At 41.0% G+C, this 16,621-nt stretch overlaps 1 protein-coding gene across 1 annotated transcript in view; it reads right to left on the bottom strand.

Moving 5' to 3' along the window:
* Positions 1 to 16,621, bottom strand: part of nrxn2a (neurexin 2a) — a 157,047-nt gene that overhangs the window by 79,775 nt on the left and 60,651 nt on the right. The window contains 2 exon segments of the mRNA XM_076275208.1: positions 13,241 to 13,354; positions 13,672 to 13,851. Of these exon segments, the coding sequence (XP_076131323.1) occupies positions 13,241 to 13,354; positions 13,672 to 13,851 (294 nt within the window).

Raw genomic sequence — 16,621 nt, 5'->3', positions numbered from 1 at the left:
AGAGTTAAGGACCAGAATCCACCACCCTTTGAAAAGATGCTCAAATCAACCACAGACAGGCAGAAATAATGTAACCCTGTCAACTTATTTCATCTCAGATGCAGATAAATGATTAATGGTGGAAAACACAATTCTATCAATCATGAGGCTCCTTTCAACTATCTCTTCTGACCTGCGTCATTACTGCTGAAATGAGATAGAATCTCTCTTTTGCCACCAGATCTTCCAAGATGAATTCTGCATATTTCTGGATATTACAACAATGTGATACAAATAACAAATAACGAGCCATATGTTCTGCATATATAAATACATTATGTTCAAATAAAACAAAGCCCAGTCTTTAAAAGAAATATTGACTCCTGAATATTGTGTAGGGCAGGGATGGGGTTCCTCAGTGCTGGCCGGCACAGAGGAGGCGTAGAGGTATTCATGTGTCTTCCTTGCAAATGGCTACGCCGCTGCGTCTGGCATAGCAAACAGCAGCTGGATGCTTCATTAGTATTGCAATGGAAGACAAAAGTAGCTCATCTTTTGCACTTGAGCTTCCCTAGTCAGCATCTTTGATTGCCTTGCACCTTATTGTGGTGTGGAGGAGACTTGGTGTTTGCTGGTTCACTAATGGGCCTCGCTAATTTCCCATTTGTAATAATGATCAAAAAGCAATTACAACAGCAGGGATAAATGCAGCTGAACAAAGGCAACCATCAATCATGGAAGAGCGCCATCATTGTTTCTTTGTCCTCCACGCGCACACACACAAACACACACACACACACATGCACACACATATACAAACACTCACACACACTACACTGAAATGCACACGATAGGCATGTTTACAAGTAATCAGCCTCTTATGGTACAAATCTCATTATTTAGGATTTTTGGAAAAAATATACTGTATTTAGCAATACCACTACTATACACAATCATCTCCAGAGAATGGCATAGGAATGGCCATTGAGAACAAGCGCCACAGTCAACCAGGATTATGTAGTCTAGAATAATGAATGAATGTCTGTACAGTGAGGATACTCCCAAGAGGTGGACTTACAATGAAGACGTGAACTAATAACTTGTAGTCATTCAAATGAAACTCCATTCCCAAATCAGAAACAACCCCAGAGGGAGCTTAAGTCATTTGAGATCCAGTCGTTTCAACTTTGCATGTCGTGCAACAGACTACACCCTCCTTCCACTGTCTCACTATTGACTCTATCAGGAGTGACAAGGCACAAAACTTTGCACTTAGGGCAGCCTACAGTGTGCAGCACTGGCAGGAGAGACCAGGGAGCTCAGTGCTCATCCACTGTCCACTCCCCTGGACCTCAAGACCTCCGCACAACATCACTGCAGGAGGGTGAGAGGCGGGGGAACAAAGACCAGAGGAGTGCTTAGACCTTGGGTGTGCTGTGCTCTCTATAATCCTACTGTGTTGTAAGGTGCTCATAGGATTTGTGTGTGTGTGTGTCTCTCTCTCTGCATGGTTTGATTGTTTGTGTGTGTGTGTGTGTGTGTGTGTGTGTGTGTGTGTGTGTGTGACTCAGTGGGTGAGTGCTGGAAGCCAAACCCACCTTGTCCCTTTCCATTTCCAGTTGCACTCATTGTACAGCGCTAACCTTCCAAAGCAGCCAGGCTGCTCCGGCCCCTCTTGCTCAGGGCACCCGCCAGCTGTGGGGTGGCACGGTCAGTCAGTGAAGCGCACGTTCATCTGCCCTGCCTGGCTTCCTCACATCTGACTCTGACCAAACGACAGAGCAGGTGACCAGCTCAGCCCAAGGCTCTGCTCCGGTCAACACCAAACGTCTCCACCAGAAGAGACCTGACAAGTGCGGAACTGTGGCGTGCTGAGAGGACTCCAGCTGGTTTTCTTTCCGGAACTTTCCACACGCTGGCTTTTTTAGATCTTCCTCCTTCCTCCACCTCCCTCCCAGGTGTGCTGCTGCGTGAGCATGGAAGAGCATTAGGCTGCTTTTGAGCACTGAGTAGCAGCGGTTCTACTAGAGCTGGGGCCTGTTCCAGAACTCACTCGGGCCAATTACGCGCACAGCTGCCAGAGATGTGTCAGAGATGCGCTCCTCTGCCCAGCAGACAGCTGAGAAGAGACGAGAGGAGACGAGAGGAGGAGCAGCCCCTACCTCAACAAGTGCTACTGGCAACAGCAGATTATGGCTGGGAAGTGTGTGTGTGTGTGTGTGTGTGTGTGTGTGTGTGTGTGTGTGTATGTGTGATGCATGCTTGTGTGTGTGTGTGTGTGTGTGTGTGTGTAAAGGAGCAAACTCAACTGCAGTCTGTTACTGAAATCAAGGTGACATCTCAAATTCAGGGCAGTGTTCTTGTGTTGTACACTGCCTGTGTACAATATGGTTTCCAGACGTTCAGATTCAACATACCAATTGATATTTACATATACTTTTGTCCAAAGCATATAACATTGAATCTACAGTGCAATTGGAGACTTTACTATAACGATAAATAGGCTACCTTAGCGTTACAATAATCCAGACAACATAACCTACCATGTCACACCATGACATGACATTTCATGTCTAATAATAGAGCAGAATTGTTTAGCTTTGTGGCAGAAGTATTTGGCTTTGTGTATCAAAATAATATTACACTGATAAATAAGGCCATGTGGATATATGGTTTAAGTGCTCATGAGGACCCAGGTTCGAGTCTGATCATTTACGAGCCCACTCCCCATATCACTCATTTCATGTCTGTTCTTCACGCTCCAGTCAATAAAGGCTAGAAAAGATAATTAGGCTGTTTGTGGCAGGTTGGCATGGTTGGCTATGGCATGTTTGTGGCAGGTTGGCATGGTTGGCTATGGCATGTTTGTGGCAGGTTGTTGTCTTTGTATATATCAAGTTGCCATGACTGTCATAGACAGGCTATTTCATCCTTCATATTTCATGTCAAATTGTCATGACAAAGCAATCAGCAGATAGGACTCTGGAGAAACTTTTTATGTCCTTTGGCCTTAGTAACACATTAAACTAATCAAACGTATCTATTAGCTTGAGTTAGCCATCTATTAGTCAGTGAAATCTTAAGATATGACATTGTTTGTATAGAACACTTATGCCTACCCCTGTGTGAGACACTGAATAGACCCTGTCACTCCCCGATGTGAGTCGCGCATGCGTCACTTTGCTACTTTGCGACTACCCGTGCTGTTAGCCACAGAATAATCACATTAGCCTAGCCTACACAACAGTAATGTATTATTTAGCGTAAGGCATCGCATTTCCACGGCATGATCTCTAATGTCAGTTCTAGATTAGAGGCTATAGCCTGTTAGCGAGAGACTTCTGTAATATCAATAAAAATTGACCTACATAACGAAGTTTGTTCACTGCTGGCAAGTAAGTAAGCAATCAAGCACAACAAAGGCTGTCACTTGAATGGCGTTTGCTAACGTTAGCAATCAAACAATCTTAGATAGCTAAAACGTTTTTGAAACAGAAAAGTGAATTATTTTATGGATTTCAGTTGGATCCCTTGGCGTTATGCCGTAAAACCTATCAAACCTATAAAAACAAAAACAAAAACAATGCTTGAACGTTCTATTTGGTTCCCAATCTACTTCCTCTGCATTCAGATAACATATGGAATGTTAAAACGGAAGCCTTGTGGGGCCAACTGTGATGCTGATAATGGAACTCTCTTGAAAGGGTCTATAAGTGCCCAATGCGTTCAACATATAATTACTATTTGTTACTGTGTATATGGTCACCATCAACGCAGTATAGCCAAGGACAAATGCACACATATTTGGACAGATGGCTCGTTCCTCCATACCAGAGCATCTAAAGTACAAGAGCTCCGTAGCAGACATGGAATCTGCTTTGAGGCTTCAGGAACCTACATTAAATTCATTCATTCATTCAACCTTTATTTATTCTTGGAGGGTCATTGAGGGAAGCCCTCGTTTTCAACGAAGCCGAGATTATAGAAACATTGAAGTAACAAGATGTAAAAAGAGAGAGAAAAAGGTATAGGTCTAGGCCAATAAATAAAATAAAACAAAGTAAAATAAATAAATAATAAGATATACATTACATTATAGAGGAGGAAGGGGAAAAATACATAAAATGTACAATCCTAGGCGCTCCACACACAAGACATTGACACATAAAGACAAACAATGCTGGACGGAGCGGCGTAGTCGCCAGCGTACCCATGACATCAAGACATAAACAAACAATTTACAAAATAACAAAAGACTCAAAACAGGTGCCAGACAGAGCGGCGTAATCGCCAGCGTACCTGTGACATCACACCAAGACATACACAAATACACAGACAGACAAATAGACAGAGACAGTAAAGCAAGCCTGTCTTAAATATGTAATGGACAACAAAAGGAGAAACCAAAGACAGGAAGTACAGTGTGCACAGGCAGGCAGGGGTACATGCAGTATGGGAGGACGACTAACAGATACTGTAATGTTCAAAATCAGAATGGTAGAAAATATCCATTCAATGTGGAGAAATGACAGACAACCGATTGAAACAAAATGCTAATGACTTTACATACCAAAGATGACAGTTACATTTGCTGGTGCCTGAGGGACGCTTGCTGATGACAACCATTCACTGATCAAATCTTGATAGAAACATTGATATAGTTGAAGATGAAGGCCCGCATCAAATTCAAGGCTCTAACGCTTGCCTACAAAGTAGTCTCCGGTTCTGCTCCCACCTACTTGAATGCCTTCATACAGACATACGCTACCTCCAGACCGCTGCGCTCCTCAGACGAACGACGTCTAGCTCTACCTCCGGTACGCTCAGGCCAATCAAAACTTTTCTCATCTGTTGTTCCTCGCTGGTGGAACACACTGCCAGTTCCTACAAGGGCAGGGACATCCCTCTCCATTTTCAAAAAACTCCTGAAGACCCAGCTCTTTAGAGAACATCTCCTCTCATAGCAACACTTACAACAAGTCTTGCTGATCCTAGCACTCACCAGCCGTCTTAAACTGACACGTAACTGTTAAAAACAGCACTCACTGATGCACTTATTCTTACTGTACTCTAATGTTTTTTTAAATTGTCCTAATATTGTTGAGAATTGCTCTAAACTTAAACTGTTTACCATGTTGTTAGTCGCTTTGGCTAAAAATGCGTCAGCCAAATGTAATGTAATGTAATGTAATGTAAAAGATAAGGAAAAGAGGAAAGCATTTGTTCTGTATCACTCCACTTTTAATTAAAGAAATTCCTTTCAGTTGTCAAAGGAGCACAAGGTGACATCCTTTACATTCTCCTAGGAGACTAAATTCAGACTCCATACCTGATAGATCTGATCAATAAAGAAACCAGTGTTTAAAAATAACTACTACCTGTCATTTACAGGTACTGGAACATACTTTTAGCACATAGACTGGCAGAAAGACATATACATTTAAAAGTAGTTAAAAAAAAAAAAAACGCAGAATGGATTGAATTTTTTTTTCATTAGTTTTTTATTTAACTGTATTTCCAGTCTGAGAGTGAGTGTATGAGAACTCCTCTCTGACTTGAGATGTGATGCTTTATTAGTGGGAGAAATTTCAGTCCCAAAATGACAGTCTCTTATACAGTATAGCATCTGGCTTTTGATGAAAAGTCTATAACACGTTGTTTTCACTCCAGGAGAATGGAGGGGAAAATCCTATACCCAAATCTGCCTCCTGTTGCTATAGGGATCTGTGCTGGTGCCGACAAAGGTGCTGTATAAAAATCAATAGCTATTAATGATTCTGACATTTAGTGGGAACTATGAGGGTGAGCTAGCTGAACGCCTGGGCTTTTATGGCCTCCTGCTCATTTACAGGAGGAGCAGATAAGAGAAAATGGGGGAGAGGAGGAGAATGAGATAGTGTTTTAGTACAGCGGAGAATGCCCTCACTCAACGCGCTCTTGGAAAACTGCAATAAAACATCTGCTCAGGTGTTGAAGAGTGCTATTACGATGGATCTGTCTTATCCTACACAATGGCTGCAGGTGGACGACACTCTGTGAAAAAAATGTAATACAGAAAAGGGGAGTATAACGAGCCCAGGGCTTTTCAGGCAAAAACATAACTCATTCTAGTCTCATTTTTGAACAATGAGAAAGGAAGCTATTTTATTTTTTCCTTGTCCTTTTATTTTTTTTCCATGTCTGTACTAGTTGCCAAACAACATTTTGAAACAGCCAATATACACCTATCAACATGTTTCCTACTAGCCTGACAAAAAATGAAGAAAAAAAGTGATTTTTGTTACTGCAAATCTATACATTACTACAAGGCGGAGACTCTCTGAAGCATTGGCTTGAGAAGTGATAGCTAATATAAGAGAGGTTAGAAGACCACATTTCACCAAGCCAACATTAAATAACAGCAGGGAGAGGAGACAGCTGCAATACTGAACAGCCATGCTGGAATAGCAAATGGCATTTGTATTGCTGTGAATGGACAGATCCGGATGTGATTTCCTTGAGTCTAGCAGAAAAATACTCATTGACACCACAGGCAAAGAACAGCTTCACTAAATAAAACATAAAATGGGTGTTCTGTGTGCTTTATTGTTGCTGCCTAGGCTACCACTATGTGTCATACAGTGCATACTGTCATTTAATTACAAATTTGGTAACACTTTACTTGACGGGTGAGTTCATAACACATTCATAACAGCTGTCATAAACTGCACATAAAGCATTCATGACTGTTTCATGAGACATGACTCAACATTCATACCAAACCTTTCATGAATGTGGAAGACAGAACGACAAAAATGTGTCAAAATAAAAGTCCAACAATTGCAAAGCAGCATTGCCGTTTTTGTTCCAAACCTCTTACCTGATCACGTCACATCTGAGTCAGATCTGGAGTGGGCTACTCCAGTGCCAAAAAGACAGAACATGGTCAAGCAAATAATTTTTGTTTCATAAAAATGTATTTGTTTTATGATACCTTTGCAGATGATTTCTCATCTTTTGCTACTGGGAATGTCCAACCGTTCCAGGTTACACAAATACGGGTCAGCTAAATGTAGGCTAGTTTACCTCCCAGTGTTAAATTCAGTGATTATGAATACTTCACAACTTGTATAGTAAAGTGACATTCGATGTAGACTTCATAAGATATTCATGAAATATTTACAAAGGCTGGAGAGAAAAACAGCAATGCTGCTTTGCGATTGTTGGACTTTTATTTTGACAAGTTGTCATCGTTCTGTCTTCCACATTCATAAAAGGTTTGGTATGAATGTTGAGTCATGTCTCATGAAACAGTCATGAATGCTTTATGTACAGTTTATGACAGCTGCTATGAATGTGTTATGAACTCACCCATCAAGTAAAGTGTTACCACAATGTTTTATGTTTTTGTGCATGTGTTAATGAACTTGCATGCTGCAAAGAACCTTGTCATGAAGGTACACCTGGCCCCTTTGAGGATAAAGCCATTGCTCCTGTACTTGTTATATAATATAAAGATTTCAAGATTTTATAAAAGAAACACACAGAAAAAGGCATCTATGACATTTAAATGCATTGTCCTACTTCTTACATGACATTGTAAAAGGGCTTCTGGTGTGGTATTTAAAAAATGCTATTACAGGTAAATGAGCGTTATCTCTCATTCCTTTACTGGCATTTGTATACACTGAAGTCATAGTGCTACTGAAGAATGAAATGAAAGAAGTGTTTGGTGAGAGTCTCATTTAGTACACAAGGAGTTTTGAGAATCGTAGCACCTTGGCTCGCATAGTAAATAGTTGAACAGCAACAACAATGGTTATGTTGACATTGACTGTACATTTATGTTTTTTTCTCTCTCAGAAAAGAATGTACACCACTAAGATTTTGTTTATGTTCTGACATCAGGGTCTAGACATTTATTTCATGGTGGCCATGAGGCAAAACAGGATGGTAATGTAACTTTGTTTGAGCCACAAAACTACCCCACTGTGCTTGGGTATTACAAACAGATGGGCAAATTATTGATTTTCATCAGTTCAGCTTCCCACATTTTCTAGACTTCCTTCAGTTTACCAAATTAAATAGTATTTTTAAAGGGATGAAAACTACTGGGAAATATCACACAACCCATTCCTGTATGCTCATGAAGCAAGGACAATTAATTAATAACAAGATTAGAAGACACTTTTAAAAAGTAAATTCAATTTTCCCTATTTGATTAAATGGCCTATTGAGTCACTTGTATGCGTAACAAGAGGTAGATAATGAGAAAGCCGAAACCTCAAAGCTGAAGAAGCACAAAGCAACCACAGACACATCTCATTAAACGGCATGTCACAAGAAAGCAAATAAACACTAACAATATATCCACACAAATTTAATCCCTTGGTGCAAAACTATTAGTGCTAACAAGTTCCAATCATGACAGTGACTAAAAAGGGCTATTCAGTAGCCACAATAAAGCATCCATAAAATGCCTGAAACCCACCAAGGGCAGCTCCTAATAATACCAACCAGAGAATGTTTTCAGAGAGCAGCGGGGAGGCGAAATCTATTAAATTGCAGGCTGCAGACCCGCACTGTTAAAAATCATACAATATATGTTCTAGTTGCGGAAGCTGATGATTTATCATTTGTGCCCGCCGCCACCATCGTGAACAAATATAGCCGTGGAGTCGGCTCTGTGGGGGTTGTGGCCGGGCAACGATGGGGCTTTACGGGAGATCTCTCGGGAACACAACGCTACATGCCTGTATGCGTGCCTGACCCATTCACTTTGTGCCTCTCGCTGGGTAGACTGACAGAGGCTTACCCCCACAGGTGAGTAAGACCTCACCTCTATTTAGACAAATATGACCGACACAAGGGGCTTGTATGAAAACACTTATGATGACATTCACCCTTCACTGTCATGTCATTTAAAAAAAAACATTTCAAACTGTGACACTGGCTAAATACATGTTGTTTCCTGTCCTGTATTCTAATCCAGTTTAGTCTAATCGCTGCTATTTTCAAAGAACTCTTCATTCAATGAACAGCCTCGCCACAGGGGGAGACCCGCATATCCACTCGTGTCAGAGCATCAAACACAGCCTTTCATATTTCAACCACCTCCCCACTGGCAGATGCAAATAGATACCAATCTGCCAATCTCTGCGAAGCAGCGCGAGCCTCTCTCCTTTAATGAGCTGAGGGCTATCGTCTCTGCTCATCATATGAATCATATTTATGAGAGTGCCTAAAGGTCGAAAAAGGTCAGGAGTTGTTTGGAGGTGCAAAGTCCAAATTGGCAAATGAAAACAGCCTTTGGAGGGCTTGCTAAAGATATCGTAGACTAGACTTTGATGTCTAAACATATCAATATCAATTTGACATATAGGTTTAACAGGATATACAGGAAAGGTATGCACATCTACAGTGGTACCGAGTTTCCTATCTTACAACAAAAATAGATATCCTGAGAAAAAAATATTGTGCGTCTAAAAATAGGCAAGGGAAGTTTTTATATATATTCATACACATTGATAGGACAATTTCCACTGGGTCTAGCTGAACAAGCCACAAGTTAATTTGCAGTTGCATCACACATGGAAGGAGTTTGGAAAGAAATTGCTTACAGCATGTGCCATGAATGGATTGCATTTTATGTAACTAACTACCTTTGTGTGAAGTTACCCCCCAGTGTGACATCGGCTCTGCACTGGTGTTAAAATAGCCTCATTGGCAGTGCTAACAATGACACAACCCAGGTTTACCCAGGAGCAGTTCTCTTAGACATGCTGCACAGTATAGAAGTAAATGCTTCATTAAGCTGCTCTGATTCCACAGTTGTTATTAAGCAAAGATGACCTACTTAGCGGGCAATATTCTGAATACGATAAAGGAAATAATGATTATGGATTTTCATCTGGGTTTTGACAACATTGACTTTTGGTTTCAAAATGAGCTCACTTCCTGCTCACCCTAAAGCGCTCATTTGACTCCGCCGTGGCGGCTGCTGTTCAATCATTCACAGAGTACACACGTTTGACATCTTCAAAAAATAACGGTTGGCGGTGAAGGGGCCGTAATATATAAAATCCATCAAACATTTGCCCTCATTCTGTCAGCTTAGTCTTCTCCATGCTGGAGTGACAGACAGATAGAAAGACTGACTGACTAGCTACATGGATATCGCCAAAATCCAAAATAAGAAGCCAATATGTTTCAATTTTGCAGCACTCTCCTGTAGGACAGCCAAAAAGGTGTGTCCCCATCTATTGCAGTACGGATGAGATCCTGCCTTCTGGAGCCATTTCAGCACTGGCCACACACTGGTCTCATCCAATTATTTCCTCAATATCTGAATCTGGACAGGCATTGACCTTTCCTTCCCAGCTGAATCTCTTATTAAATTCATTTCTCTTCATTTTTTAAACCTTTTTCCGTCCCGCTAGACAATAACAAGATTTCACAGTGTGTTCCCGGGCTAATGAACTGCTCTCAAGTCGGCTCCACGGCCAGCATCTTGACATCTCCTGATGTTGTGACAAGCAGGGTGCATACCTGGAGACGTCGGACAATAGCAGCTGGAACAAGCAGCCGTAGCTGAGAGCACTTTTACGTCAGGCCCTGCCATTTGCACTGTGGTAATCAGACTATTCGAAGCCTGACCCAGGGTAGTGAGCAGCAGTACAAGAGGAGCCGTGACATCAAGCAAGTGTCAAAGTGTTACTTTCATTTATGCCGAGGAGGACAAGGTACAGACCCATATGGGAATTTCATGTGTCATTAGTCGCATGTAAAATAACAGTAAGTTAACACACATAATTATAGCTCAAATACAGTAACATACACATATAAAATGTTGCATATCTGACCTACCTTAGATGTGGTAGGCCATAATGCCTTTTCTGTATAAGATGAACAATATACAAGCTTATAACCACCAATAATCATGCCAGAAGACCTTTTACATTTGAGGAAAGAATAAAAAGGAGAAAAAGTCTAGACAAAATGGTCACCACTGATGGAGGAAAGAAAATGGGGGATGGAAGAGGTATGGTGTTCACCTTTAATTCCACCGCAAATAATCACACACTATTTTAAGAACAATCGTTGCGATTTAATAAAGTGAAGAAGCATAATTCACTTCTCAATTTATTGAGTTTCACATACCTAATATGATGTGTGATCTGTGGATGGTACCACAAATGTTATGATTAGATTAGCTAGGCAAAGAGGACTTTATTCGCTGTACTTTAATTGACTGGAGATTGTTGTGGAACTACAGCCCTCAGCCTGGTGTTAAAGCTTCACTTAAGGCTAGAGCCATAAGTAAGTATTAGTTCAATGAGCCATCACACAGTTCTGCTCAGTCAGAATGTGTCTTTTGGGGTATAACAGAATGTATTGCTTGGCAAATTTGGAGAAGGCTTTTCTCAGAACAGTGGATCATATGTGGATCATAGTATTTCAAGTGAGAGGGGAAACTATCTTCCATGCATCTGTGGTAGGGTGGGTATGCAGAGGGTTTAGATTAAGAGACATGTTTCTGCAGTGTCATGTCTGCAATGGTTAAACATACTGTAGCCTAACTATTATTTTAAAGGCAATCCTTTGGCCTTTTTTCCTTAGCGGATCTCAATTTGTTGACTATGTTGGCTATATAATATCTCATATCTCATTCCTATGGACATCAATCAGAATCAATTCAACCACTGACTTGTGAATTGCAACTGAATCAAACTGGGGTGTCTGCACTAATCCTCAGCCCTAGCGAGTGGTCAGAGTATATAACCTTCAGATAGAGAGACATACATATTATTTACAGTGAGATATATAAAGGTCAGGCCTTGATCCAGTCTTAACTGAAAAACTGCTCTCGCAGGAGGAGACCAAAGGAGCAAAGCAATGCCTCATGCTTTCAACGAAATGTGTGCAGTTTACAGGTCTGAATTGAAGTACCATAAATCCTGAACTATTGAGGGACTGAATGACTCATCCTTACGTTCACCCATGCGCATACTGTACTGTATGGATGTAAGTAAAAGGGAATATCCTGAATGGAAATCCCACCATCTTTGCAATATAGTGAACCATTACAGAGCTTCGGTGTTCATATCAAAATATGATGCCACAATCTCACCATCAACTTATTTTCCAGTGCTATCCACACTGCTTAATCTGGCCAAAGATACGATCAGTAAATATAATGTCGACCTCATGTCATGCTAAAAGCAGCCCAAGTGATAGGGATTGGGAATGATAGCAGGGAACAGGTTTATGACTGTAATCCAGTAGAGAGAACACCTGAGGCACACAAAGCGCAATAATACATTGACGACTTTGCCTCGCAGAAAAAAAATAAAAACATCAAAACACTGGCAAAAGGCACTGCAAACAGCTCAATTAATTCCCCTCCTGGGGTTTCATTTATCTTGGTTGGAAACCTGCACATACACACATATACACGCGCGGGCGCGCGCACGCACACGCACACACACACACACACACACACACACACACACACACACACACATTAGAGGCAAGCAAGGGCACACACACACACACACACACACACACACACACACACACACACACACACACACACACACACACACACACACAGACACACGTGTGCATACACAAACATCCACAGAGCCATGTTGGATCGTTAGCATCATTTTAGTGAGGCAAACCCTCCCCAAAACCCTTTTTATTAGCTTGTTAGTTTGTCCTCAAGAGAATTATTGCTAAAAAGTGAGTTGATTAGGATCATGAGAGAATACGTTTTATGAATATTTAGTGATATGTTCAGTTTTGAACATTCACCTTTCATTATATATTATATACATAATGTTACCTGTTGCTGCTTCGTCTTGACAGAAATCAGGAGGATATGAGTTTTGTGGTCTTCATCCACAACTCAGGATTACTGTAATGACCTACCTTTATTTGCTCCCCAGCGGTCATTTGCAGCATAATGATGATAGCGTGATGATTTATTAAGAAGCTACGTTGCAGTGATTTCAAAATGATTTTCAAATGAATGTGCTGTTTTCAAACTGTATGTGGTATGTGCTGTGTTGTGACAACTCAGAACTTTCAAACTTCAAAAACTCCACTTGCCACCATCCGATATGAAAATGAGTATGAAAATGCATACAGTACGTGTGTGTGTGTGTGTGTGTGTGTGTGTGAGTGTGTGTGTGTGCACTTCATGCTGTGTTCTGTATAAAGCACCATCAGTTATTTTGTCTGGAGGTGAGGAGAGTGGGCAGAGGAACAGGCTACTCACGATCGCTGCAGTAGGCTCCTCCGAAGGTGGTCATGGTGCAGTCACAGGAGAAGCCCTCCCACTGCTGCAGACACACGCCCTGGTTAGAGCAGGACTCCTCCGTGCACGTGGTGCCTGGGCCAGCTGCAGAGAGAAAGAGGGAGAAAGGAGGGAGGGAGAGAGAGAGAGAGACAGAGAGAGAGAGTAAACAAGAGACAGAGAGGAAGAGATAGGGGAGGGGAAGAAATCAATTAATCAATTCACAAGATGTAGCCTATTAAAATGTCATAGGTTCTAAACTCGCACAGCATATATCAATTCATCAATGGAAAGGATGTGTATTAAAATGTTATATGGTCTTCATGACATGCAAAGAGGAAATCCATTAATGAATTCACAATGTGTATCACAATGTTATATGTTCTCTGGACAGAGCTGAACTCTGTTTGTACACTTGCCATCACATCCACGGTCCACTTGGCCGACTCTGTGCAGGGCGTCTGCAATCAGGTCAGGCAGTCTCCCGTTCAGATCTACAGAGGCCAGGCAGCCCTGGTAGCCATCCCGTGAGGCAATCAGTTTGGGTAGAACACCGTACATGGTTTTTGCGACACCACCAATATACAGTTCCCCTGTAAAGATACAAGCAAATAAAATACCGTCAAAGACACTCTCGACATACTGAGGAGGATGTGTCTGCTGGGTTGAGATCAGGATTAAAATAACATATTCAGCCACATGTCTTAAAATCAATGTCAATCGAAAACCGATAAACAATAAAAAAATGTAGCATGGCACCGGAACATTCAGCCCCACATTTCATTGAGGGGGCAACTGGCAACTAACCATGCAATGACTTTTATTATATTCAAGTGCAACAGAGCTTTGCTTGTTGCTTTGTTCATTGTCCATCAATGAAATGATTAGATAGATAGATAGATAGATAGATAGATACTTTATTGATCCCCAAGGGGGAATTCAAGGTCTCAGTAGCATACAGACATCACACACAACATGCACTTACAGCAGAAATGGTAAATATAAGTATAAACATATACAGTGCTGGCCAAAAGTATTGGCACCCATGCTAAAGTTGACTGAAAAGAGGAATATAAAATCATCTTTTGGAAATTGATCTTAATGCCTTAAGTGAAAAATGAGGAAATATCTAACCTTTAAGGACACCAATTTTCTTAGTGAATGAATAATGAATAAGTTATTTCAGTTAGCCTATTAGCTGGTTTGATTTGCATTGAGCTCAATGAGCATCAAACCAGCTAATAGGCTAACTGAAATAACACCCATGCCAATCTCTAGGTATGGTGAAGGGTATGTGATGATGTGGGGCTATTTTAATTCCAAAGGCCAAGGTAACTTTATCAGGAAGCACAGTATTCTGGATCCATGAAATAACTGGCCTTTAAAAATAAAAATCTGCCTGTCTCTATGGGAATTTAACATAGGGGTGCCAATACTTATGACCCCTGTATTTTAAGAAAGAACATTTATTTATTTATGATACATTATTCATTCACTAATAAAATTGGTGTCCTTAAAGGTTAGATATTTCCTCATTTTTCACTTAAGGCATTAAGATCAATTTCCAAAAGATGATTTTATATTCCTCTTTTCAGTCAACTTTAGCATGGGTGCCAATACTTTTGGCCAGCACTGTAACAAAACTCCACTGTACAATAGAGACAGTAGAAGATAAGAAAAACTAACAAAACTACAGTAAATACTAAATATACTATATAAATTAAATTAAAAAAATCCACAGTATTAGGTTAGGCCCTACTGGATAAATGTTACTGAAATGTAAAACTTCCCTCCTGAGATTGACTTTAATCTGTGTTCAGACATTGCATGGCTTTATGCCGGTGTGAGAGGGACAGCATGAGAGGACACTTGTGCTGTTCTTCCTCAATAGCTCCTATTTCATGGACACCCTTTGGGCCTGATATCACTACAAAATCTTGGAAGATGCTACATTGCCTGAGAGAAAGATCTTCATCCAATTTAACAGAGTTTTGGCGGAAAGACCCACAAATGTGTCTCCACTTACAAGCAGTGACACATATGGTCATTTCCTGAACATGCTGCAACAGCATCTGTTGTCCTTGATTGGTTACTGGGAAGCAGTAGTTTCTCTCTCTCTCTCTCTGTTAAAAGTTAAATGAGCCCAATTACATGGCTTTACAACCTGTGCTGCTCAGTCGTCACCTTTCCTGCTACGCGTCTTAATTGTTTCAAATCCTTCTTCCAAGACACTCTTCATAATTACTCCATCTTGACGTCTCTTCAGGATTGCTTGTTACTTCGGTTTTCTCTCTAATCTGACACAAGGAGGGGGAGGGACTCAAACATTCCTGACAATTCTTTTCTGATTGCTGCTCATCTGCCTCAGAATACAGGACATATCCCACTGTTTTATTACATATTAAATGGATACTATAAAATCTCCGACGAGTACAGCATGTTCTGTATAGGAATAGCATCCTTTGGCCTTCCATAATACTGAGATACAGGACCCGTGGAACGTTTTGAAATCATGCAGTCGCAGGTCTTTTTTACGGAAAATAATAGACGTAAATAATCTGGAGACAAGTAAGCTTTGCCACCAGCCAGAGCCATTAGAAAGAGAATGCGCTGCCATCTTTTTCCACAGTCTCTTACAAGAGTGTCGCCACTCTGCTTTCTCCACCACTCTGACACCACCTTAAAGGTACAGCATGAAGGATGCATTGGGATTTAATGGTGAGGTTGCTGACTTGCAAAACCAACCGAATACCCTCCCAATCCAAGCACATTGGCGGCCAAGTGCCATACAAATGCAAAAGACCTTTATGAAGCCAGTGTTTTGGCTTTTTCATAGTGGCACAATAAAGTGACTCCGGAGAAGAGGACACACTCCCTATGTAGATATGAGGGCTTATTCTAAGATAATGAAAACATAATTCATAGTTCCGAGTAATTATACACTAATGAACAGTTATGAATAATTATGTACACTATATTCCATTTCTGCTCACAGATGACCCCTAAATCATACAAACTGGACCTTTAAGATTGCTCTATTCTGCCTATGATCACATGGTCATTACTGACATTGTTGTGAGTTATTTTTACATTTGAATCGTCAATCACACGCATAGAATTCTCCATTTCCCCATCCTTCAGTCCACTTACTGACTGGCTGCAGTGGCAGATGGCAGTGTCCATTCATGAGGGGAGGGATCCAAATCAATGCCTTTCAGGTGCAAAAATTGCCTTTGAATGAGAAAACTGACATCTCAGCCCAAACACGTCTGATGAGACCTGACAAACGCAATACCTTCTCTGGTTGTATTTAAGAAAACATTTGAGCCATTCCTTTACTCTATGGACCTTTACATCTTTTAA

This window comes from Alosa pseudoharengus, unplaced genomic scaffold (genome assembly GCF_046254945.1).
Source record: "Alosa pseudoharengus isolate Yale_2024_CS ecotype anadromous, Long Island Sound unplaced genomic scaffold, YU_APseudo_1.1 YU_APseudo_1.1_scf_8, whole genome shotgun sequence".
Lineage (NCBI taxonomy): Eukaryota > Metazoa > Chordata > Actinopteri > Clupeiformes > Clupeidae > Alosa > Alosa pseudoharengus.
The sequence above is the reverse complement of the archived record's forward strand: the minus strand, read 5'-3'. Positions and strand labels throughout refer to the sequence as shown.